The 27,195-nt window shown below is 40.2% G+C and overlaps 1 protein-coding gene across 1 annotated transcript in view; it reads right to left on the reverse strand.

Moving 5' to 3' along the window:
• Positions 1-27,195, reverse strand: part of LOC126253366 (huntingtin-like) — a 549,449-nt gene that overhangs the window by 272,512 nt on the left and 249,742 nt on the right. Inside the window, exons 22-26 of the mRNA XM_049954640.1 lie at positions 24,844-24,979; positions 17,980-18,140; positions 10,071-10,219; positions 6,765-6,901; positions 1,044-1,277 (exon numbers count right to left, since the gene is read on the reverse strand). Of these exons, the coding sequence (XP_049810597.1) occupies positions 1,044-1,277; positions 6,765-6,901; positions 10,071-10,219; positions 17,980-18,140; positions 24,844-24,979 (817 nt within the window). The remainder of the gene's footprint in view (positions 1-1,043; positions 1,278-6,764; positions 6,902-10,070; positions 10,220-17,979; positions 18,141-24,843; positions 24,980-27,195) is intronic.

Raw genomic sequence — 27,195 nt, forward strand, 5'->3', positions numbered from 1 at the left:
TTTTGTTCTGGTAGCAAAGTTCAGGAGCCGTATCACTCGAGTATATACGTGTCTCTAATTTTATTTGTAAGGTGTTTTGATTGGAAAAAACTTCATGAAACAGCCCAGTTAATTCGTTGATAGGATCCTGAATTCCATTGGTTTCCTCAAATACAGGTAATTCATGTTGTGCATCAAAATCACATAACCCATTATAAAGGGAAGGCTGTTGTACTGAAAGACAAATCTGTCTATTTGAACTTCTGCGCTACATTAACAATCAAAAATGGCTCTGAGCGCTATGGGACTTAACATCTGAGGTCATCAGTCCCCCATTAACAATCAGTTATTTCTTTTGTATCTGCAGCAATGTTTTCATCATAAAGCTTAAATGAATAAGCAGTCTTCTGACAATTTGTCATTTCATCCAGTTCCAACTCGTTAAGGAGCTCTTCAATTCCAATGTTTGGTAAGTGATGTCTAAAAGCCATATTACCTTAATGTCATTGCTTATATGTTTCAACACAGTTATGAAAACAGGAGTAATGCAACAAAGTCTGCAAATAAAAACCACCAACAATATTCTTGCTATTAGCACAATTTACTTAACTCTGGCACAGTTTATCAGACACTGGCATGCGCACCAAACAAATGCATCAAATAAAGAACTTCCATTATCACCCCTAGTGATGATTAGCACAATTAGGACAAGCCAACTGCTATTTTCACAACCTACCACTGTAAAATACGTCTTCAAACATTTAAAAATAAGTAAGTTCTAAATAAAGAATGTGTGACATACATTTTTGGGATTCAAGGTTGGGGCTTTGTGGGTGTATCTATCATGACTGCCAACTCCAATATGTTAATATTGTTGTTATAATATGCAAGACACATCATAAATAATAATATATTGCAGACAGAAACATAAAAATGATGGGAGCAAACAGAACAATTAAATGTAAGATTTTACTGACAACAATTGAATATGGCTAAGAATGAACTGCCACTGTATACTGAATTGAAATGGTGCAAAAATGAATAAACAACTGAGTGAACAGTACCGGGTTCGGGAACGGTGCAAAAAGAGAGCGCAGGAGGGGGTCGGCGGGGCGCAGCACACTGGGTGCAGCAGCTCCCAGAACGCGGTTGAGCGCCTGCTGTGCCTCGCGGGACTCGAGCCGGATGCGGCCACTGGCGAGGAGCGGCAGCACCGCATCCACCACCTGGCGCGACCAGCGCCGCCAGCGCTCCTCACTCTCGCGCTCGCTTAGCACCAAAGCCAGCAGCTCCAGCACCTGCAGTGCACACATGTGATCGACACCTGTGTAATTCCTTATTGTGTTCAACTGGCAAATGAGCAAAGTGCAAATGATTAAATCTGCCGTCAAAAATGTACATCAAATTTATAACTTAGCTGGGAGCTCAAAACAGGTAAATAGTGAGAAATTTGTTGCTTCTTTCTATGAACATAATATCAGAGACAGGACTTGTGCTTTTAGTGCCTACGTACACACTGCTTACAGAAAACACTAAAGAAAGTGCTAGAGAAAATGGGAACATAGTCCTCTGTGTTTATACATGCCACAAGGTGCACATCAGTATTAGACAAGGAGAGCAAATTACTGTACACTTGTGATCAGGAGGGGGGAAAACACCTTGAACAACTAGAGATGTTCATATTCACAGGACAAGGACATTAGCATTTCAATAACCTCACTTCAGCATGCGTCCTGTTGCCTAGTAGGCACAGGGCCTGCCCTGGGCCCTGATGTTCTATGTGTGATGGCATTGACACATATATGGTGCAAATGGCGTTCTGCAATATAGCCATTCACACTGAATTCACTTTGTTCCAAAGTTCATTTTTGGTGGTTAGCATTGGGTCACAGCACTGCACTCATCGTTTCACCCTATCCCGCACGTTTTCAATTGGTGACAAGTCTGGTGATGCGGTGGGCCAGGACAAAAGGCTAATATCCTGTGACACCAGAAAGGCATGTACTCATGCCGCAACAAGTGGTTGTGCATTTTCTTGCTGGAAAATGGCACCTGGGGTGGTGTGCAGAAAGGGTATGGCTACGGATCGCAGTATGCCATTCATATAGCTCACACTGGTCACAATGCCCTGGATACGAACCAACTGTGATTTGTGGTTGTCCCCAAGAGCACCACACACCGTAAGGCCTCGAGTCAGTGCTGTACATCTTGTGTGAATGCAGCCACTGTGATGCCGCCCCCTCTGAATGTGGCGAACCAAAATGTGACCACCATTTTCAAACAAACAGAACCTGAATTCGTCCAAAACCACTATCTGATGCCATCCCTGTCCCAAATGACATTGTTACATACACCACTGCCATCTAGCACATTTCTGCACATTTGTCAAAGGTAGGTGGAAAAGTGGATGATGTGCACGTAACCCATGCCGTAATTAACGGCAATAGACTGTCAACCCTGATAGTGTACGACGTTTTACACTGTTCCATTGTTACGCCACAGCTGAGGAAGATGCAGATCTGTCCTGCAATGCCATTTCAGATGAGGTGTTGATCTTCTCAGGGGGGTGGTCTGGGTGGTGAGACCTGACCCATCTCGTCGGGTTCTACGGCCTTCTGTGAACCATTATGCACACACTTGTTGCACTGCCGAAACACTTCATCCCATATGAGCTGCAATTTCCTGGATGGATGCATCATATTCTCTCACGCCAATAAAGTGCCCTCTTTGAAACTCACTGATTTGATGGTACAGTTCATACATACGTCTGTGAGGTATTCTGCACATCTACTCAAGTCACACTGATCCATTACCTTTGGTTTATAGTGACAACAAGAGCTGCAGGCAAAATTTACTAGTACGCGGTGTTGCGGCACAATATCAGTGTCGGCCTGGAGCCTGCAGGTTGAAATGGTTCAAATGCTAATCATTTCTACAGAACATACTAATGCTTCAATCTAACTACCAGGACTATGATTCTGCAAAAAATTTGAAAAATGAATGTTACTTTAATAACTAGTTTTTATTTTAGTTCAAGCCATACAGTATCTTATATGGAATCCATTCACACACATGGCAGCCAATCACTGTTTGCCTTTCACTCATTGCTACATAATAAATAGTCACACACAAAATATTAGCAATAGATATCTTTAATAGTCTCTCTAAAGTTAATTTGACTCTTCATGAAATTTCTGTAACAACAAGGTGTGGTTAGTGAACCTGTCCACAGTTTAACTATTCCTAGTTCTCTGTTTCTCTTTAGTGTTCAATCTTGAGGTTGGTTTGCAGCAGTATGCCATTCCCCTCTACTGTACACCTTCCTATTCATTTCCAGGTATGTGGTGAATCCGACATCATGTATAACCTGCTACATGTAGGACATCCTTGGTCATCCTCAGTGATTCTTTCCCTCAACAGCTCCTCCTGCTATTGTTCCAGTGATGCTTAAAATGAGTTCCACGAGTTTGGAGTTGGTCTTTTCTTGTTTGGATGTGCCTCCACAGAAATTTCTCAGCACTTCTTCACTTGTAACTCTGTCTCTTCTGGTGATCATCATCATTCTTCTGTAGCACCAAATCTCCAGCACTTCATGCCATCTTCTCTTGATTTCCTATTATCCAAGATTCACATCCATATATAGCCAGTCTACAAACAAATGCTTCCATGGTCTGTTTCCTTGTTTCTAGGCTGGTGTTCTTGCTGTTGAGTAATTTCTTTCTCAAATTAAATGTAATTTTGGCCTGCAGTATTCTACCCACAATTTCTTTCCAGCTTCTACCATCCCATGTCATGCTTCTTCCCAAATAGGTAAATTCCTCTATCACTTCTAGCTCCTCTCTTCAAATTCTTGTTCTTAAAATTTGACACTCTTCTTCAGTACTGAAAACCATCGCTTTAGTTTTCCGCTTGCTTATTCACGTACCATACTCATTACAGAAAATGATTTCCATTGTGCTGAGGACCTCCTCTATGTCTTCTTTCATATCCATGACCACAGCAATACCATCAGTGTTAACACAGGACGTCTATCTCCTGCTAACTCTGGCCTCCATCACAATAGTTTCATGAACCTGGTCTATAGCTTCCTGGATGTAAGCACTGAATATAAGAGAAGAGAGAGCACATCTTTGTCTTGAGTCCTTTTCTGATTTTTGCTTCGTGTTCCTAATGAAAATTCCTAATGATAGTCATTTCATTTTTGTAGAAGATGTCTTCGTATTTCGGAACTGCTTTCTTCAGCATTCTGAATATCTACTGCCAGATAAAATTATTAAATGGTGTTTCTATGTCTACCCTTAAGAAGCCTAACTGCCAGTATCACCTCTCTTCTTCCTAGTCAAAGTTATTTAATTTGCAGCTCAGCTGATTAATCTTCCTTTAATTGTCACAAATTTTAATACACACTAATTATTCTAAGTATAAATTGTCTATTTAATGAATAATTTGAAAGTACCATGCTCAGGAGTCACTCCTTAGTTCTAAACACACTACCATGTTGCTTACATACTATCTTTTTCTATGTGCTACTGAGGCTATATGCACACATTCATTGTCTTCCAAAAACCAATAATGTTTCCCCTACCTGCACCAGTATAGTATATTCATAGAGCTTACTCCCTCAAGGTATATATATTTTGCTCAAATGAACAACACAAAAAGAAGAGAATGGTCATTTGGGAACAAAAAGTGGATGAGCAGGTGAGAGAAGAGGCTCCTATTGCGAAAGTTTCTGAACAGTACTGAGATGATAGAGCTTTCATTTTCTTGTTAATTTCCTACACTGCTGTTAATGGTTTACAATCTTTTGAAACAGTGCATAGTTCATTTAGTTCTGCTCCAGTTGTGAAAGTATTTACTTCTGACATCAACAGACACAACTGCTGTTGAAACTGTTCAGTTTAAAAATTTGCATAGGCTTTGCAGCAAGTTGCCATGTTCTACATTCTTTTCTCTTGAAATCACTCCACAGTGCAGCATAGAATCTCCAGTGAGTGCATGCGCAGGCTGTCTCCCCTTCCCATTCCATCTGAAAGAACGTGTGTTTCAGTATCTATCAACAACATTCATTTATATTTTGATGCTCTTTTACATATTAATGACTTGTCTTCAACTCTACACAATGCGCAGAAGTGAAATGGAATTGAAGCCAGTTTAGACAGTCCCACTAAAAGGAATGTGTGAATAGGCAGTTAGAGTTGTTTTGGCTCCTTATTGGGCCTTCCATCTTCTCTGGGTGCACCTCTGTTTACGTCAGTCTAATGGTTTCTATTAGCCATTTTGCTTATCCTAAATTTAAATGTGTGTTGGAGTGCTGTAAGCAGTTGTTCCAGTATTTCATTATTATTTGCATGATGCTCTGAACGGCCAGCCATTCTTCCGTATTTCTCTACTTTTACAGTCCAGCAATGAAGAACTCGCTAAATATTGTGAGAACTTTATTTTGGTTGACTCTATTTGTTTCATTTGGACAGGTGATAGAGTCCAGTTTTCACTCTCCACAGAAGAATTTATGAAGATGTGGTAGGCGTGTGTGTGTGTGGGGAGGGGGGGGGGGGTGCACACGCATGCACATGTGTTTGTTTTAAGAGGAGGTGAAAGAGACATTAAACATAATTAAGGAAAAATTACTGCATGAATGAAAAAAGATAAACCCTTAAAAAAAATCACGTAACTGGTCAACATGATCCATATTTTCCACTGAGAAGATGTAGTATAATTGTAAAACTAGGCTGCTCCATATCATAGTAAGAGTTTGTAATTATGATCCATAAAACATGGAAACAACTAACTCCTAAAAAGATACTGTAATTAGCTTTTGTAATGTAACTAATGGACGTTACTATTCTTTGCGACCAAGTGTTGATTGTGCTGTTCGCACGAAATATGTAAATCGGGTAAGTGTGGTGATAGGATCCAGCAAATTGTGATACATGTTGTGGAAGCCCAAATACGTAACTCCCTCAATGATTTTGTTGTCAGTTACAGTTTTTGATCTTATTGGGTTTTCACCAGAGAAGAACACTGTCCTGGTTCTCTCCACTGCTATTCTCATATTACATTCTTTGAAAAACATTGGTTAAATGTTTGACCCTTCCATTTTGCCCTTTTCATTGCCTCCTTATAAGAACTAATGATTGTTGTAAAGCTGAAACTAGTTATCAGTTCAAATAAAATTTAAAAATGACAAAGACTGTGAATGCTACAGCAAACTACAATTCTGTTTGTAGAAAAAGCATGAAATAAGCCTATTTAACTAATCTTTGAAATACTGGTACAAATACCCTCCAACTTAGACTAAATGTAGAACCATGAAACAAATCAGTGTGATTATTAGTGGTAGCTATAATCCTCTGCATGTACTTGGTACACAGCATTTTGGACTGTGAATAGTATCTCCCACTGTGAATTTCAAGTTGTTAAATTGTGCTTTGTGGTATTTCTGACTAGAAGCCTGCATAAGAACCCAATACCAGCAAAATTTATATAGCTATATGAAAACTATTCCAGAATGTTTGGTTTTGAATAGTTATACACCAATGTGCTCATAACTGAATAAACAATGGTAAAATGCAAAGATTATTTAACACTGACTTTATTAATTATGAAAACCTTATCTTGAACTGTAAAATTTACAGAAACAATTCCAGTAGGAACTGACCAGTGAATTTTACAATACAATTAGTTTGCAACATAACAAGTTGTACATACATTTGTAACATTACAACTTTTACATGGACTTATAATGAAAATAATGTATCTCAGAAGGAAAGAAATAAAATTACCTGGTGGTATTCTACCAAACGAAGCAACATTGACACCAGAACTTCACGCTGTGTATCTAATTCCCGCAGATCTGCACCACCACTACTGCCACGCAGAAGGAAAATATCTTCTACCACAGGTGTTAATGCTGGTATACCTGTCAAAATTCCAGAACACTTAATGCAATGCACAACAATGAAGCATCAGTGAGCTACATTGGTTATGAAATCAGTCAACCTAACTGTAAAATTTATTTTGTTGGAGACATACTGAAGTTACACTTGACAGCCAACCATTGCCAGTAAAAGACACTATATCAAGGACAGAACTGTAACGAGTTAGGTGTTTCAAAAGTCAAGTTGCAGACACATTTAATGTACCATCTTCAGCATTACAGCTGTGGATTAACCGACGATGGGAAATATGTTGGAGACTGAAGAATATTTCACACAGTAATTTGTAGTTTTTGATTCAGTGGAATAGTTTTAGCTTTATAGGCTTTTCCCCCCAATTGTGTCCCACATAGACACAAGGTCTGATTGTTTGGTAGATGTCCAACATAATTTTCTGTTGGGTGCACCTTGAGGTTAGAGGCATGTCACTTATATGTGTCCTTTAACCTTAAAATGTTGCTTTGACTTATCCTTGGATAGTCTGTGGTACTGTGTGAGGTCTCACTTGCAGCTGACGTTGAATCCATGCGTTCTTCGGGCTTGAGACACGTTACATGAGATACAGATCGATTAACTCAAAACTGTTTCTCGGCAGACTAAGATCAATTTACTAATTTGCTAAACTTACAAGACCAATGATTAATGTCTTGTGGCTACTAACAAGCACTCACAAATATTTTGGAATCTGAACACTGGGTTGGAAGACATACACTGCTAACAATCAATAAACCACCTCTTATTACTCTACTCCTGCTGCTATTGCCTCACTCAGGCCTGTTGGAACCAACTAACCACAGTGTCATCCTCAACCAGTGGTGCCTTTTGGATGCAGTACAGAGGGAGTCAGGGTCAAGCGCACGCCTCTCCCAGTTGTTGTCAGCTTTGCAGACCTCGGGGCCACTACTTCTCATTCGAGCAGCTCCTCAGCTGGCATCACAAAGGTGAGTGGACAACATTCCAATCTTCCTATCAAGGAAACATCCCTGGCAGCACCGGGAATCAAATCCAGGTCCTCCACATGACAGTCAGCCGTGCTCATCACCCATGTGTGGAGGCAGGCACACCATTTCCAGCTGGCTCCCAGTTTTTTATTAGACACTGCCATGCCCACCTCTATTATTAATCACTGCCTCTAGTCAGCTAGTGACTCCACACTCTGATATGAGGCCTCTCCCTGCTGAGCTAGTGCACACTCACTTCATTGCAATGCTTGACTGCAAAACCAGAAGATGACTAATTAACACACATGCTAACATAATGGTGAATTTTCACAGACTTTACATGTTGAAAAACAGCTTTAGGAATCCTAAAGTATAATTCTCCAAACATCTCCTCTGCTCCAGAGCCCACAACTTGGCCCAAAAATCAGGAAGTCTGCTGACCACTCCCAATTCCATGAACTCTGAGCAACAACTGCAATTGTTTTAACATCAGACCTTTCAGCCATGCAAGCATTCTCGTTGGTCATTCCCTCACTCCTCAGGAAAGTTCTAACTCCTGTGAGGACTTTTTGTGAGATTGTTTTCATTAGGTGCTCAAAAATACTTGTCATAGTGGGGAAGTCACCAGACTTTCAGCCAGGATTTGGTGGAAAGAACAAAACATTGACTCCAGACTGGAGAAGGCCTGCAGGTTGCATGATCTGGCACCCAGATATGGTCAGCAATTACAAGTTATGGCTTTGCCAAATATTGCTTCTTGGGACAGCAACAGAGTCAGCTTCCTTCTGGGGTGTAAAGGAGTACAGTTTTTGCAAGAGAGTTGTCATCATTAATTCTGCTGATTGCCCATACCATCTAAGATGGTTAATGGTCTACAGAGGGGCAATGTGTCAAATGCTTTATAGAAATCTAGGAATATGTGTTCTTCATCCACAGTTCAGTGGATACTGTATGAGAAAAGGACAAGTTGAGTTTCGCAAATGCAGTGCTTTCTAAACCATGTCAGTTTATGGACAGAAGCTTTCCTGTCTCAAGGAAATTTATTATATTCAAAATTAGAATACGCTCAAGAGGCCTGCAAAAACCCATTGTTGCAAATATTGGTCTGAAATTTTGTGGCTCCTTTCTTTTATACTTCTTATATACATGACCTGCACTATTTTCCAGTCGCTTCACACTTTGTGCCAGTTGACAGATTCACAATAAATGCCAGCTACACAAAGGGCCAGTGCCAAAGAGAACGCACTATAAAAACTGAACTGGTATTCCATCTGGACCTGGCGACTTATTTGTTTTCAAACTCTTCTGGTTGCTTCTCAGTGCCAGAAATACCTATTTCTATGTTCTCCACATGGGAGTCTGTGTGATGGTCATATGGTGGTATAACTGTATGACCCACTTGTATGAATGATTTTTTTAAAACTGAAATTTAGAACTCCAGCTTTCCTTATACTGCCTTCTTCTGTCACACCAGACTGGTTGATGAGCGACTGGATAGAAACCTTTGGCCCACTTCATGATGTGTGTGTGTGTGTGTGTGTGTGTGTGTGTGTGTGTGTGTGTGTGTGTGCTGTTGTCGAAGGCCAATGGCCTAAAGCTTTAATTGTGAAAGTCTTTTTGTTGTGCCTATCTGTGATTCAGCATCTCCGTTATATGGTGAGGGCAACTTTCCTTTTCATAATATTGTTACATTCCATCCTGGATTTTCCATCGTTTGAATCAGAACTTTTGTGGGTTCTCGGCAAGATCTTCCACTAAGAAATAATGGTGGAAATTATTGTATAATTTGCACATTGTTTTTTTTCTATATCATCAGACCTATTAATTACAGCAGGAACAAGCAGATATATAGTCAGTGCATAAGAATGTACTGACATATACATTCTATACATACTGCCATACATAAGTATATTTCAACTAGAAATCTAATGTCAGTATTGTAATCATGAGATCTGATGATGGCTGCAAAGCTGAAACCAGAAATCTGTTTTAATAAAGTACCATGTGGCAAAGACAATAACTTTTTTAATGTAATCTTATGCAAAAGTCACTCTTCTATTTTTTTTAAAAACCCTACATGAATGTCCCTTACACAGAACCTAAGTGAACTGGTCTTCACGGATGTGGAATATGTAAATCTAATTCAACTGATTTTTCTGTGTTCTAAAAAATAAAGGTCTTAAAAGTGAGAAAAAAATCATCATCAACTTACAGTGGGTAGCAGGTGGCTGACCGCTCGCCATCAACCCATCACACAACTGTATAACTTTGGGAACACTTATTATACTTTTTGAATGATGCTTTTCATACGAAAGATGCACCAGAAAATAAAATATTCTCGGAATGAGATCTTCTGCCAACCTGCAGGACACAAAAAGAGAATAACAGTTGTATGTTACTTATACTTGTAATTACACGCTTGAAAACACAAAAACTACAGTAGACATCAGTGAGGAAAAGTTTAACAAGGAAATATGAATCCTCGTGTGGAAAACTTTGTTTTTGAAAAATTCAATAAATGTGGAGCAAGAAAACTTGGCTCTCTTCTTTAAGGGGAGGACTTAAGAAGGTGCAGCGTATAGGGAATAAGCACATTTACAAGGAGAAAGTAATAGGCGTGATGGCAACCGGGAGGTGCCAGAAATGGGGTTTCACAGAACCTAACAATTCACTCCATTTTTGTTAATTTTCCCACTACTATCATCACATTTCAGGACATGGAAAGATTAGGAAATGAGACACTTAAAGTAGTAAAGGAGTTTTCTATTTGGGGAGCAAAATAACTGATGATGGTCAAAGTAGAGAGGATATAAAATGTAGACTGGCAATGGCAAGGAAAGCGTTTCTGAAGAAGAGAAATTTGTTAACATCGAGTATAGATTTAAGTGTCAGGAAGTCATTTCTGAAAGTATTTGTATGGAGTGTAGCCATGTATGGAAGTGAAACATGGATGATAAATAGTTTGGACAAGAAGAGAATAGAAGCTTTCGAAATGTGGTGCTACAGAAGAATGCTGAAGATTAGATGGGTAGATCACATAACTAATGAGGAAGTATTGAATAGGATTGGGGAGAAGAGAAGTTTGTGGCACAACTTGACCAGAAGACGGGATCGGTTGGTAGGACATGTTCTGAGGCATCAAGGGATCACCAATTTAGTATTGGAGGGCAGCGTGGAGCGTAAAAATCGTAGAGGGAGACCAAGAGATGAATACACTAAGCAGATTCAGAAGGATGTAGGCTGCAGTAGGTACTGGGAGATGAAGAAGCTTGCACAGGATAGAGTAGCATGGAGAGCTGCATCAAACCAGTCTCAGGACTGAAGACCACAACAACCACAACAACAACAACAACAACATCACATTTCAGGATATGGAAACTGACAATGGTGTGCTGGTCCCATGCAGACAAACAGCAGAGAACGATACACCAGTCGGTTGGTACTGATGCGCCCGACAGGGCCTGTGAATGAAGTTTGTATTTACATTTTACCATCACATTTGCAGTGTACCAATGACTACATCTTGTTTTTGAAAAAAATTGCGTTCTGTCTTCCCAAAAAGGTGATTGGCATGTTATAGATTTGTCTTTATTTTGGACACAATCATATTTGTAATTAGATAAAAATCATTACTGGTTTCATCTATATATCGTTGGTTCCCTGGTTATGTTCTTAGATTTAGTATGAAAACACTTTGTTTACCAAATGAAACTTATCTACATCTACATCTACATCTACATCTACATACATACTCCGCAATCCACCATATGGTACGCGGCAGAGGGTACCTCATACCACAACTAGCATCTTCTCTCCATGTTCCACTCCAAAACAGAACGAGGGAAAAATGACTGCCTACATGCCTCTGTACGAGCCTTAATCTCTCTTATCTTATCTTTGTGGTCTTTCCGCAAAATGTAAGTTGGCAGCAGTAAAATTGTACTGCAGTCAGCTTCAAATGCTGGTTCTCTAAATTTCCTCAGTAGCGTTACATGAAAAGAACGCCTCCTTTCCTCCAGAGACTCCCACCCGAGTTCCTGAAGCATTTCCGTAACACTCGCGTGATGATCAAACCTACCAGTAACAAATCTAGCAGCTCGCCTCTGAATTGCTTCTATGTCCTCATTCAATCCAACCTGATAGGGATCCCAAACGCTCGAGCAGTACTCAAGAATAGGTCGTATTAGTGTTTTATAAGCGGTCTGCTTTACAGATGAACCACATCTGCCCAAAATTCTACCAATGAACCAAAGACGACTATCCGTCTTCCCCACAACTGCCATTACATGCTTGTCCCACTTCATATCGCTCTGCAATGTTACTCCCAAATATTTAATCGAAGTGACTGTGTCAAGCGCTACACTACTAATGGAGTATTCAAACATTACAGGATTCTTTTTTCCTATTCATCTGCATTAATTTAAATTTATCTATATTTAGATTTAGCTGCCATTCTTTACACCAATCACAAATCCTGTTCAAGTCATCTTGTATCCTCCTACAATCACTCAACGACGACATGTTCCCGTACACCACAGCATCATCAGCAAACAGCCGCACATTGCTATCCACCCTATCCAAAAGATCATTTATGTAGATAGAAAACAACAGCGGACCTACCACACTTCCGTGGGGCACTCCAGATAATACCCTCACCTCTGATGAACACTCACGATTGAGGACAACGTACTGGGTTCTATTACTTAAGAAGTCTTTGAGCCACTCACATACTTGGGAACCAATCCCATATGCTCATACCTTAGTTAGGAGTAGTATGAAGTACTGGTATAAAATATGCATATTATGACTTTAACTATAAATAAATTGGAAACACAATAGTTAACAAAATTTACGGATTTTAAGTTTGTAAGTGAGATTTTTCTTGTAAGTCTGCTACATTTTACAATCTGAAGATGGCTGAAACTGGTAATTAAAGTTATCATACTCAAAATGTGACTGTGTTTAAAATGAAAAGAAGTGTACAAATGACTGTTTTATTTTGGACACATGATTCAAATGACTTTACAATAGTTTAGTGCTATGGATATATAGTTCATCTTCACTAGCTCTTTTTCGGAAGAACTATATTTGTAAGTAAAACAACTGGTTTGCAACCAATAATCAATGCACATCAAGATGAAAATCCCTTGTAATGGCACAGAGCTAGTATTGAAATTCAAGGAAGTTTTGTTTTTGTTATGTTGGCACATATTATACAATAATGTATCATTTTGTTCAGAAATGAGAAACATCATTACTATCTCTCACAACATGGTATTCCACCATCTATCCAATCTACATTGTATTCCATCACCCATCCAATCTACAAATCATCCAGATCCATCCTTACGTCATGCCTTCTCCCAAACCTTAGTAACATAGGGCATATTCATGTGAAAGATCCAGGTGCAATATCTGTTCTATTCAGTACTTCTGACTGAGGTTATCCTACTTCATTCCCATTACAGGTATCTCCTATGTCATAAGAGGCAGTATCATTTGTTAAAGCAGTCGTACTGTATACCAATTACAGTGTAACTTTTGCACAGCATTTTATGTGGGCACGACTACCAACCAGCTGTTCACAGGAATGAATGCCTCTGCCAAAGTATGGCCAACATCCAAGTGATCACCCAGTGGTGGAACAGACTGCTGAGCTTAATTTGTTTCACTTTAATGGCTGCTTTACAACCTGGACCAGTTGGATACCAACACTCCAATATCAGATTATTTGAATCTTACAACACATGCTTTTATCCCACAGTCCTCCTGATGCAGTCCCTGTTATCCCCTGCCTCACAGCCAACTATTCCTCTGGCCTAACGCCCCCTAGATTAATCAACACTCACAATCGCACTTTTCCCTCTTTGGTGTACCTCTTCCACTGCTCTTCTCTAGCGCCTCCCCTCACCATCCCCCAAACACATTCATATACTTGACTGTGTGCCACACAACTTCTCCTGCATGCACCAGAGATGACTGCTCTGCGACGTCACATTCCTGTTCCAGTTCCTCGGTATATCTTCTTCCCCGCAATCGGCCACTCTTACCTGTCTCTGCCTCCATCTCTCCCTTACCCTCCTCACCTACCTTGACTTACCCCATCCGACACAACCTGTCACTCAAGTCTGACTGCAACTGTAACACAATGTATCTGACTGAGAAAATGTAACTTTGTTACGTTTGATAATCATGGCATATGCACATAATGTGACTATTTGGGGAAAAATGAAGAACCACTAAATACTTGGCAGAGAGTAACTGAAGAAACAGGCATGGAAATAACTTTAATGAAAAATTAGGTAGTGAAAATCACCAGGGAAAATTAAAACAATTATGGATGTAAGTTGTAATGGAAAAATTATTAAAGAGATAGATGCTTTTCAAATATCTAGGAAGCAAGTTATAACTAAGAAAAAACAACAGAGATGAAAATTTGAACAGTCTAGAAAATTGTTCAGAATTTTATTATTTTGAACTGGATGAGATTAGAAAGTGGAAAATTCCTGCCAAAACAAAGATCATGATATACAATGACCTACAGATCAGAATATTGGTCTTGGACATAGAAAAATATGAGCAGAATATTACTGACAGAGATGCACTTCTTATGAGGGATGCTGAGTAAGACAAAAAGGGACAAGACAGGGAAAGAAACAATATGAAACACCCTTCAGATCAATCCCCTCAAGAAACTATAGAGAGCTATAGGCTTAAATAGTTTGGCCACATCAAAAGAATGGAACAAGAAGGACTTCCAAGAAGAGTGCTAAAATGGACGGAATATAGAAGGAGACTAATTGGAAGATCATGACAAGCTGGAGAGACCTTGTGAAGGATGATGTGAACTGAAGAGGTCTGCAATGGAAGGAAATGCTGAATGATACACTGTGGGTGAAAAGAGAAGCCTGGAAGAGGATCTGTTGTGAACAACCCACGTGTGCACATATGTTTAAGGAAGAAGAAGAAAGGAAAGGTGTTTTCTTTTCTTTTTTTAACCTTTCCATTACTATTAAGAAAAAGCGAAGGGGGGAGGAGGAGTAGAAGATTAATTTTTAACATCCCATTGAGACAGATCACAAGCTTGGATTAGGGGAAAGATGTAATAGGAAAGTGGCCATGCCCTTTTGAAGGAACCATCCAGCACTTGCCTCAATCAATGTAGGGAAATCACAAAAAACCTAAATCAGGATGGCAGGACATGGGCTGTTGAATGCAAGTCCAGTGTGCTAACCACTGTGCTACCCTGCTCATTGCCCCCCCTCTACCCCGCTGTGCTACTCCCACTTGGGAGGTTTCTTTTTTTTTTCTTTAACCAAAAGAAAGAAAAGAAAAGAAAAGAAAAGAAAGAAAGAAAAAGAAAAAATAATCAGCTCAGCTACATTTTCATTCTTGTGGGTGTTACTGTTAACTGCTCAACACTTCAGCTATATGGTGAGTGGTTGTTTTTAACCTTTCAATTATTTTTATATGGATTTATTTGTTACCATCTTTTCTTAACAGACAAGCATGTATCAACGACAGTGGTACTTATCCAGGGTGTATACGCGGAGAACGAAAAATAATTCCTGGATTATTCCCAGATATCCCGTTTAAAAAATATGCTTTTCCCCGGGCGAAAATACACTTTTTCCGAGCTAAGTGACAGTAGGTTTACCATAGATTTTCCCTCGGAACTGTAAAACTTATCAATCCTTTGAATGGTTAACGTTTTATACGCTCGCATAGAACTTCCCGGAGGGAGGGGGGGGGGGGGGGGGGAACAAAAAAAAAAAAAAAAAATGTAAATACGGGAGACAAAAGTTTTGGAAAGAATTTTAATGGAAAAAAGGGCGAGAAGTTTTGGAATGACCTTTAATTTGCAGCAACATATACACTGCATATTTTCGTATTACGAAAGTATAAATTCAAATTGCACCAAACATAGCACGTTAGTTTCCGGAGAGTTGAAACCGAGCTTGCGATGTCCTTTTGTAAGCCAATTATATCTTATGCCATGTGATCTCGCCAGCTGATGACAGCAGATATTCAGAGCATAGGAAACTAGGAAACGTGTTGTTGTCAGCCAACAGCAAGATCACTCATTACAAAGCGCGAACACACAAAGAGGAAAAGTTAACAGTTTACATTATTATACATAGTATAGCTACAAGAAAGGCTAAGCTTTCACATATAATATTGGTTTCTAAGATTAACAAGCTACAACAGAAGCTAAGCTTTCACATGTAATACTGATCTTTTTTTGCGTGTGTTATACTGTAAGATACATCATACAAATGTACCAGAAAATTTAAAATCATGACATACATGTCTGGGCTCAAAATTCTTTTAAGTGGCTGGTCCTCAAAGGGTTCAGTTTTAAACACTCTGTGATTTAGAAATTCATCCCACTTTCTCACACATAACATAATTCATCTTGTGTAAAAAGAAATTTACTTTGAAAGTAACGCTTTTTGAACCACCTTTCACAATACCACAATACTATCCGGAGACTGTTAGAAATAGGTTCGATTTACCAATTGCCAGAGAGTGCCAGAAAATAGGCATTACTGTCCATACATAGCTGCAGTGGTGTAGGAAGCCTGCATGTTCGAATGTATAAAGCATTAAGAGAGCTTATATTACACCATAAAAGAAACAGGGTGCCAGAGGATACTCCCAAGAGCATCGGAATTTCGTAAACCATACTAAAATGTATAATTCGGCTTGAAGTGCACTTTGGTTTTTTCCCGATCCACAATGAAATAGGACCCATCTGATATTAAGCTTTTCAGTGCGGTTTTTGGGATGTAAATTTTCTCGGAGTACCAGTACTGTACAATCCCATTTTTGGTTCTTTATTATGGCATAATGCCATACATGGCAGAAGATGATAATGTGCACTTGAAATTCAGCGAACAGTTGGAACTAGCCACTACTGTGGAATGAAACACTTTGTTTCAAATAAAATGATTGCCCCAGCAGAAAGATTAATAAAGCCAAATTTCTTTAGAAAACTTGCAAAAATAACTTCATTGTTCTGCAAGACGATTAATGCTTGACTGCTAATAACTTGGAAATAAAATAAAATCAGAAAACTGAAACTAATAATATATATTTGCACTCCATAATTATGTGAATGTATTTTAATTCACTTGATAGCTCCCGGAAACAGAAATCTGTTTTGTTTTCATTTGACATGGGAGCTGTAAACGAAGAAAAGCAGCGAAATCACTTAATGCAAACGGGGGCACGTGGAGACTAACGCCCTCCCACTACAACTCTGTGCATACGTGAATCTGGCAGCTAGGGAGTGAGCGAGAAAAAGTTTTCTCGTTTGCATCTGGCTGCTTGCTGCTACTGCCGATACAGCTAACAGCCACACTTCAAGTAGCGGAAAGTGGGAATAGGTACTGCTCATATGCGAGCCAAGTGCGCATGTGCATCAGCCCGCTGGCAAGTGGTCAAACAAACCTAATGTGAACAGTTGTGACGTAATGCTCATAGCAAGCAGTTTATTGTTACGAAGAATTACATAGTCGTCTCCCTATGGCCTTTGACATATTTTTGCTTTGCTATTTGCAGATGCTTGTGCGTGCTCGGAGTTTTGTTGTTATAAATTGCGCATTTCCTTTGCAAGTAAAGTTTTATTTTTTTCTCTCTGGTTTATATCTTATTCTGCAGTATCATTCTCCAGTAGCAGGATACAGTAATATTCTTCGCTAGAGAATCAATTCTTACCAGTAAATTTACAAAAATTTAACTGAAAGCTAAAACAATGAGAAATTCCTGGAATTCCGAAAAAGTCCCGTTTCCCCCCCCCCCCCCCCCCCCCCCCCCACCCGGATGAAAAAATTCCCGGGTTTTTCTCAGATTTCCCAGGTCGTATACACCCTGTTATCATATCCTCTAAGTGGTGACTAGCATTCTCTCTTAATTCATATTGTTATTTTGTATAATTATAACTACTACTGTCAAGTGTGGTAACTATGTAACAATTATGACAATGACTTGAAACAATAGAAATGGGAATATTTCTTCTATTATTTTCAGGTTGCACCACAATAACAAAAGGCAATGAACTGCTAACACAATAAACTAAAACTGCAGAAACAGGAACTGAAACTGATGATGCTACTTACGGTATCTGACCTTCTTCAATGAACTCGAATTGCTTCAGAACAAATTCAATGAAAATTTGATCTGAATCAAGCAAGCAATAATTGACCCGTAATTGAACCAACTGGCTTAGCAAAAGAAGCACACGACACTGAAGCTGCACATCACTTGTCACGGTGTATTGCTGAAAAATGAAAGAGAACAAACTTATTTTCAGCAATTTGTACAAAGCATACATAAAGTTAAATACTGTTCAACACAATAACAACTTAGTGCCATCTATGCTTATACCAGCTAAATTTAATCAGTTAATTTGGGAGAAGCATATTTGTCCCATCAGCAGTACAATTTTATAATTATTCTCTACTGGTTTTGATTGTTACACTCATCTTCAAGCAGAAAACTGTAAGGTACAAAAAATGTCTGTAGACTATACACAAGCATCATAGAAAATGGAGGAATTTTTAAACCACAATCCTTACACATCGTACATCAATGGATCAACCAGACATTTCAGTAATATGTGAGCCATACAAATGTGTAACATACGAGGGCGGTTCAGAAAGTAACCTCCGATTGGTCACAGTGCGGGTTGTGGGGGGAGTAGCGACGCCATCTGTGCGTTCACGCACTCAACAGGTCAGTCGGCATCAAGCCGTGGTCGAGTGAACGTCGTACCTGCGCTAGTTTAGTTTTTGTGGCAGTTTGAAATGCGTGCTGCAATAGAAAACCCCGCCAAATGGGAAGTGCGTGCTGTCATAAGGTTTTTTACAGCCAAAGGATATTATGCAGCAGCTATTCATCGTGAGCTTTGTGCCGTGTACAGACCAAGAGTTATGAGTGAAGGAGTTGTCCGTGAATGGGTACATTTATTTAAAAGTGGACGAGAAAACGTTCATGATGAAGAGAGGAGTGGTAGACCATCATTGGTGACTGACGAACTCGTTCAGACAGTTGATGCAAAAGTTCGTGAAAATCGATGTTTCTCAATGTCGGAGTTGTCTACTGGTTTTCCACAGATTTCTAAGACTCTCTTGTACGAGATAGTGACAGCAAGATTGGGTTACCGTAAGTTCTGTGCACGATGGGTGCCCAAAATTCTTACCAACCACCACAAAACTCAAAGAATGGCCTCTGCATTAGACTTTCTGTCACGTTATGAGGACGAAGGAGAACCATTGTTAAACAGAATCGTGACCGGTGACGAAACCTGGATTAAGTACGTGAACCCTGAGACAAAAGAACAATCAAAGATGTGGGCACATTCAAATTCGCCTACCAAACCAAGAAAAGCCTCGCAAGATTTTTCTGCCAGAAAACTGATGGCAACGGTGTTTTGGGATGCCAAAGGGGTGTTGTTGGTTGAATTCATGGAACGTGGTACGACCATTAATCAAGACGTGTACTGTGAAACAATAAAAAGTTACGACGGGCTATACAGAACAAACGCCGAGGTATGCTGACTTCCGGTATCATTTTTTTGCACCATAACGCCCGTCCTCACTCTGCTCGCAGAACAACGGCCCTTCTTGAGTCCTTCAAGTGGGACGTTATCAACCATCCACCTTACAGCCCAGACCTGGCGCCAAGTGATTATCACCTCTTCATGCATTTGAAGAAATGGCTCAGGTCACAGCGGTTTGATGACGACGAAGAGCTCAAAGATGCGGTCACAGGCTGGCTCCAGGCACAAGCGGGTGATTTTTATACAGAAGGAATTTCAAAGCTTGTGAAGAGATACGATAAGTGCCTCAATCGCTATGGAGACTATGTAGAAAAATAGTGCAAAGATGTAGTTGTAAGATGTATATATTAAAATATTTTTATTTAACTTGGTGTACTTTTTTAAATCAACCGGAGGTTACTTTCTGAACGGCCCTCGTACATAATTGACATAATAACCTGTCTTAACACAATTCATACAACCACGCTGTGCCTTCACACAATTACACTAGTACACATTTGGTGATAACTACACATTTAATAATGAATACATTGTAACTGTCAAAGGTACAAATATTATGCGATCCCCAAAGAGATCACGTTGAAACACAGCATGAATGCCTAAATGGTTACAAATGTTCTTTGGTCTATCTGAAGATTACAGCAACAGAAATAACATGGTACCCTTCCTATGAACAACATAAATATGTGATCTTTTACAATGTGATATTAAATTTATTTATCTGTACTAAACATTGTGAAAGAAGTATAGATAAATATATTCTTTTTAATTTCTGTACTAAAAGTCAACATACCACATTACAAAAAGTTATATATGTTTTTGTTCAGAGAACAGATGCCATGTTATTTTTGCATTTCTATTGCTGTAACCTTTGACGAGACAAAAGAGCATTTAGGCGTCCACACTCTTAAGTAGTTCTAAGTTCTAAGTAACTGATGACCTCAGATGTTAAGTCCCATAGTGCTCAGAGCCATTTGAACCATTTTTGTATTATTGTTGTGGGTATTGGTTTCATACCTACCTCGGCTATGATAATGCAATCACTATACTGTTCATAGTAGCTTTTCTGCATTTTTATTTTCTTTTTCATTATTAGGCCTACTCCTGCATTACCCCTGTCTGATTTTGTAGTTATAGCCCAGAACTCACCTGACAAGAAGTCCCGTTCTTCCCGCCACTGCACTTCCCTAATTCCCACTATACTTAACCTCAACCTACCCATTTCCCTTTTTAAATTATTTAACCTTCCTGCCTGATTAAGGGATCTAATATTCCACAGTCCGCCCCATGCAATCCCTGTTTTATTTTTCCTTGTTATGATGTCTACTTCTTTAGTCCCCACCCTGAAATCTGAATGAGAGACTATTTTATTACCATAATATTTTACCCAAGAGATGCCCTCATCATTAAGCCACAAAGAGTAGAGTTGCACGCACTCGACGGAAAAAAATAATAGCTTACAGTTAACTATCCACAGTAGCAGCACAGGAAGGATATGTTGGCTAATGTTAAAAGGCCAGATCACTCAATCATGCAGACCGGTGACGTCCTTCAGGAACAATGTGTTAGTCTGGCATCTCCACAGATAACCATCTGTTGTGTTAACACCTAGGGTACAACGATCTACATCACTGAGACACCCAAGCCACCCCACCTCAGCAAGGTCCACAGTTCATTGGGGAGGAGGGGGTAAACATTCACAATTTTATACTGCAACATATGTCTGCTTGTGTCTGTATATGTGTGGATGGATATGTGTGTGTGTGTGCGAGTGTATACCCATCCTTTTTTCCCCCCTAAGGTAAGTCTTTCCGCTCCCAGGATTGGAATGACTCCTTACCCTCTCCCTTAAAACCCACATCCTTTCGTCTTTCCCTCTCCTTCCCTCTTTCCTGATGAGGCAACAGTTTGTTGCGAAAGCTTGAATTTTGTGTGTATGTTTGTGTTTGTTTGTGCTTCTATCGACGTGCCAGCACTTTCGTTTGGTAAGTCACATCATCTTTGTTTTTGGATATATTTTTCCCACGTGGAATGTTCCCCTCTCTTAATTAATATATATATATATATATATATATATATATATATATATATATATGGTTATAATAGAGGGAAACATTCCACGTAGGAAAAATATATCTAAAAACAAAGATGATGTGACTTACCAAATGAAAGTGCTGGCAGGTCGACAGACACACAAACGAACACAAACATACACACAAAATTCAAGCTTTCGCAACAAACTGTTGCCTCATCAGGAAAGAGGGAAGGAGAGGGAAAGACGAAAGGATGTGGGTTTTAAGGGAGAAGGTAAGGAGTCATTCCAATCCCGGGAGCGGAAAGACTTACCTTAGGGGGAAAAAAGGACGGGTATACACTCGCACACACACACATATCCATCCACACATATACAGACACAAGTAGACATCTCACAAGCAGACATATTTAAAGACAATAAATATGTCTGCTTGTGAGATGTCTGCTTGTGTCTGTATATGTGTGGATGGATATGTGTGTGTGTGCGAGTGTATACCCGTCCTTTTTTCCCCCTAAGGTAAGTCTTTCCGCTCCCGGGATTGGAATGACTCCTTACCTTCTCCCTTAAAACCCACATCCTTTCGTCTTTCCCTCTCCTTCCCTCTTTCCTGATGAGGCAACAGTTTGTTGCGAAAGCTTGAATTTTGTGTGTATGTTTGTGTTCGTTTGTGTGTCTGTCGACCTGTCAACACTTTCATTTGGTAAGTCACATCATCTTTGTTTTTAGTTTATATATATATATATATATATATATATATATATATATATATATATATATATATATATATATAAAATTTTTAAGCTACAGAAGCTTGGCACCGTGCGCTCCGATTGGCCACAGGAAAAAGTTGTTACCAAAGGTTTTGAAAAGTTCTTGAGTTATTTACTTCAAAATTGTACATGATACTCTAATTTAATATATACAGGGTGGAGTAAAACTTTTTTAACCCTGGATAGCTGATGCCAGTAGGAACAAAAATTACTAATGTTGTGTAGGTCGACAAAGCAAAATTTTTAAGCTACAGAAGCTTGGCACCATGCGCTCCGATTGGCCACAGGATTGCTCTGTTGCTGGATGCTCTGGACAATGCATGACCATGAATGCTTTGCCTGTTGGAGATAATGATGTATCCAAGGCAGCTCGCATGCTCAGTGGTAGCGTGCCAGCCTTCCACTCTGGGGGGCTGGAGGCGAATCCACCTGGGTCCCGAAACATCCATTGTAGTTTCATGATAAAGCGTACAGGGAACAAACTCGTCAACAGCTGTTGGTTCGCATATAATAAGTCTTTTACAAATTGTGTTGGCCCTGAAAAGGGCCTTTTTTATAGCTAGGACATTGTTTACTTAAAGCAGGTGCTTGAACTGGCGCCCCTCTGACGCGACACAAGCTTGGTAACGCCAAATGGTGTTTTGCTGAACTCTTTCAAAGATTCTTGACATTGCCTTGATGTGATTGGCAGCATGTTGAATGCAATTCATTAAATCCTCTTCGTTTCTAGATGGTCCGTGTCTGGGTCGGTGAACTAGAAGCTTGGAGAATCCCCACAGGAAGAAGTCTGGTGGTGTAAGGTCTGGTGATTGCGGGGGCCATGTCCTACAAGCACCTCTGACATTTACGGCGGCCGTTGACTGAGTTCATTTAAATATCTGTGCATAGCACGACTGTTATGTGTGGGTGCCCCATCATGCTGCAATCATATGCATAGTCTTGTGTCCAGCGGAACATCTTCCAGTAGGCCGGGTAGAGTTTCTTGCAAAAAGTGAAGATAAGTTGAGTAGGTAGATGGACCAGCCCAATCAGATGGTCACCCACAATCCCTGCCCAAATGTTGAGCGAAAATCGTTCCTGATGTCCGTGGACGTACGTTAGATGAGGATTTCCCCTTGCCCAGTAATAAACATTTCGAGTGTTGTAAAGGTCATCCCGATGGAAGATGCACTCATTGATAAAGAACACAATGGCGGGGAAGTCGGGATCTTGTGCAACATGTCACAGAAACCACCAGCAAAATCATAGCCTGTGTTCATAGTCCACCACAGGATTTAGGTTTTGGACAAGGTGGAAGCTAAATGGATGCTGGCTGCCATCCCTCAAAACCTCCCAGACTAAGCGATGAGTGACCGCCATATCGTGCTCAACTGCTCGAGTACTTGTCGTAGATGCTTCCTTGAAGTGCTTGAGAACAGTCTCTTCAAAAGCAGCATCCTGTCGTGTTCGAGGTCTTGCAGCATCACCATGATATCCTGCTAATGAGCCTGTTTCGACAAATCGCACGTGAATTGCTGTAAACGTTTGCGGGTGTGGGTGGCGTCTTGCTGGGTACTGTTCCTCATACAACCTTTGAGCTTCATGTGCATTACCGTTGCCTAGTCAAACAACAAAAACCATATCTCATTGTTCTTCAAATGAATACTGTGCCACCTTGCTTACTGTATGACTAAATCGCAGGTTAAGTGTGTGTGCTCCAAAGTGAAGCTTACATGTGAATGCCTCTGACGTGAGGTGGAGACAAACAACAAGACCTATTCGACACGTGTGCTTATCATCTTGGGGCATTGACGGGGCAAGGGACATTTGTATGTGTTAACTGACAACCATAGCACTGCCCATCAACCGACAAATGGCAACAGGGCAATCCCATGACCAATCAGAGTGTGTGGCGCCAAGTCTCTTTAGTTTGAAAATGGTGCGCTGTTGACCAACACAACATTAGTAATTTTCGTTCCTACTGGCATCAGCTATCCAGGGTAAAAATTTCGTTACACATTTTTTCTCCACCCTGTATAATATGTAACTATATGAAACACATCCTATAAAACCAAAAAGACACATCACAAAGGAATTATCTGAATGTGATGGAACAACCAAAGGGATCCTGCAATGAACTGGTACCCCAGACCATCACTTGTCAGGTTGTATTGCAGGTGACAGTCAGGTGATACACCAATGCCATCTGGGGCATCTCCAGACACGTCTTCTGCCTGGAATCTCATTGACTGAAGTAGAACTGTCTTCAGTGATGAATCCTGATTCAAAATTAGCCCCAAAAACCAGCAAAGATGTGTCTGGAGGTGGGATAGGAGGGCAGGACGAGGAGAGGAAGACATCTTATTAGAAAACAATGGAAACTCCAAATAGGGATATCACCACTGTAGGAAAAGATAGGTTGCTACTTACCATAGAGATGACATGTTAAGTTGCAGACAGGCACAATTAAAAGACGCTAACACATAAGCTTTCAGCCACAGACAGCAACTCAGACCTGAATGCCACTGATCCGAGCTGCCAGAGCTGGCGGTCATAGGTGCACTTTTGATATTTCATTAACAATAGTATAAGACAAGACGAATAATAAAATGATTTTGACTATTATGGTAATTCTTACCTTCAGTGCCTTGATTACCATTGGCTCAAACAAGCGGATGTAAGCAGCCAGTGAATCCTTGTCAGAACCCCTCGTGAAATTTTTCTGTAGGAATGGAGCTTTCCGGTCATTTCTCCTCCTTATATAATTCATCCACCTAAATTTCAAAGGTTTATCACTGTCACATATTTATCAACAAAACACACACTATGTCTGCTAAGATACTGACAGGTTATGATAAAGGAATTACTTTTATACATGTATCTCTGTAGTTCAACACAGGAAATTCAAATGAAAACTTACTTGTGGACAGGTTATTGCTCAGAAATTACAAAGACCACTACACAAAAACACAGGAATGTGCATCGGGAAAAACAATTCATGAGATCACAGAGAAGATAGTGTGATGCATTATATATGTAATTTAATGATTGTGTCACTATGAAATAAGGCCACTTCTGTTTATTACCAGAAGAAAATATGGCCCGCATAGCCCAGACAAGCAGCTAGACAATTAATTCACTAGTTAGGCTTTCTTCAAATGGTGAAGCTCTAGGAGTGGTCACTGTCTGATACACAAGAAAGTTGGTACAATGAATGAGCGATGTGATTCACTGAGATCGAGATAGAAGACACTCAGTCACCATGTGAGGTGGGCAAATGCCCTTGAACTATCCTAACAATTAGGAGTGAGCACCTGGGCATTCTGCGAAGGTACTGTTTTCATTTTATGCACAATATTTCAATGGCCAATCCAGTCATCTTCCCCAGTGCTGAGAGTTTTGCTGTTATGTGCACTCGCAGCACTTTAAGAAGATGGCTGGGTCGGTGTTCGAAATATTGTTCATAAAATGGAAACAACAACTTTGCAGAGCACCCAGAAACACACTAGTAATCATGCATGCCAAGAAAACTTGAGGGATCATATCCTAACTTCTTTGTAATGGTATCACTATGGATTAATTCCCAAAACAACAGGTCTTTTCAAAGAAGAGCAGAGGAATGTAACTCAGGAGATGCCTCAGCCAAGGATAATCATAACTCTTTCCCACAACACATCAGAGCAAGCAGGGAAAATGTAAATACTATACAGAAGCCTAGCGACTGGAAACAGAACAAGACACACAGCATTAAGCCATACTGCCTGCACTCTGCTCTCTAATGAAATTGGGTTTTAAGTACCTAAGCCTCAGCCACACATCATGGGTAGTAGATGGAACAGGTCTGCTCCAGTTTTACCAGGTGTTTCTGCAATCCCGCCTCAATTATAGTTGCACGGTTTACAGCTAAGTTTGTCATGAGGGGATTCAGCTGGTGATAGGAACATACAGGACAAGTCTGATTCCCAGTCTCTATGTTGAGGCTGGTGAACCACCACTCGTAATCCAGTGGCAGATCCACATGGTGTGCCATGTATACCACCTACTGTCCACCTCATGATCTCCAGCATTCCATACTGTTGCTTGCTGTCCAATGGAATGATTATTTAGAAATAGGTGGGAATGGAATGAAGCCATTTGGGATTCGATGTGGCAGGACTTAGTAGCTCTTAATGTGGACCATATTTCTGAGCTTCATCAAGGCTGGAGTCATTTGCCACACGGTTGATAAAAGGATCCAAAATTATTTTACATTTATCAGCATACAAAAGGAATTTTACTCCGTGCTGTGTTTTTAAATCAATGTTTTACACAATTTTATCCGAGCACTGTGGCTGTATGGTTGTCTAAACAGATGGGTCTGCCCAGGTAAATGCATCAGCTGTGCTGTGGTGTTTCCAGAATGTGTTCTGAAGATTTGGTTACTTGATACATTAACAGTGTATGATGCTAAATTATATGTGATCTTGAGGGCAGTGGAACAGATGCGGTGTCTTACTGATACCAAATTCCTCATCCACACTGACTCACTAAGTGCCCTTCAGCCTACCTATCACACATACCGAGCACAAAAGTACACTCAGCTGATCCGTGACACCCTTTCCCACTTACAGAGGCAAAGCAAGGACGTGTCATTCTGCAGGGTACCAGGGCACATGGGCTTTCAGGATAACTAAGCAGAAGATGATGCAGCTAAGAGTGCCTGCACGGAAAATACAATTTCCAAATGTGCTGCCCCTGTTGTGCACTTACCTCACTGTTGAGGCAGAGGATTATGAGTCAGTGGGAGGAGGAGTGGTTAGAGTTGAGAGAAAGATGCACCTGGCAAAATCAATAGCGTGGCTGTGGCATTCCTCCTTCCGGCCAGTGCAGTGCCTCTGGAGTAAGCACTGTTCTCTGATGCATGGATTCTTCCTCTGACAGGAGGATCCACCCGTATACAGTACTTATCGGGTACAAATATACCAAGCCATGAGGGCTGCACCCAACTTAT

Source organism: Schistocerca nitens, chromosome 4 (genome assembly GCF_023898315.1).
Source record: "Schistocerca nitens isolate TAMUIC-IGC-003100 chromosome 4, iqSchNite1.1, whole genome shotgun sequence".
NCBI classification, from domain to species: Eukaryota; Metazoa; Arthropoda; class Insecta; order Orthoptera; family Acrididae; genus Schistocerca; species Schistocerca nitens.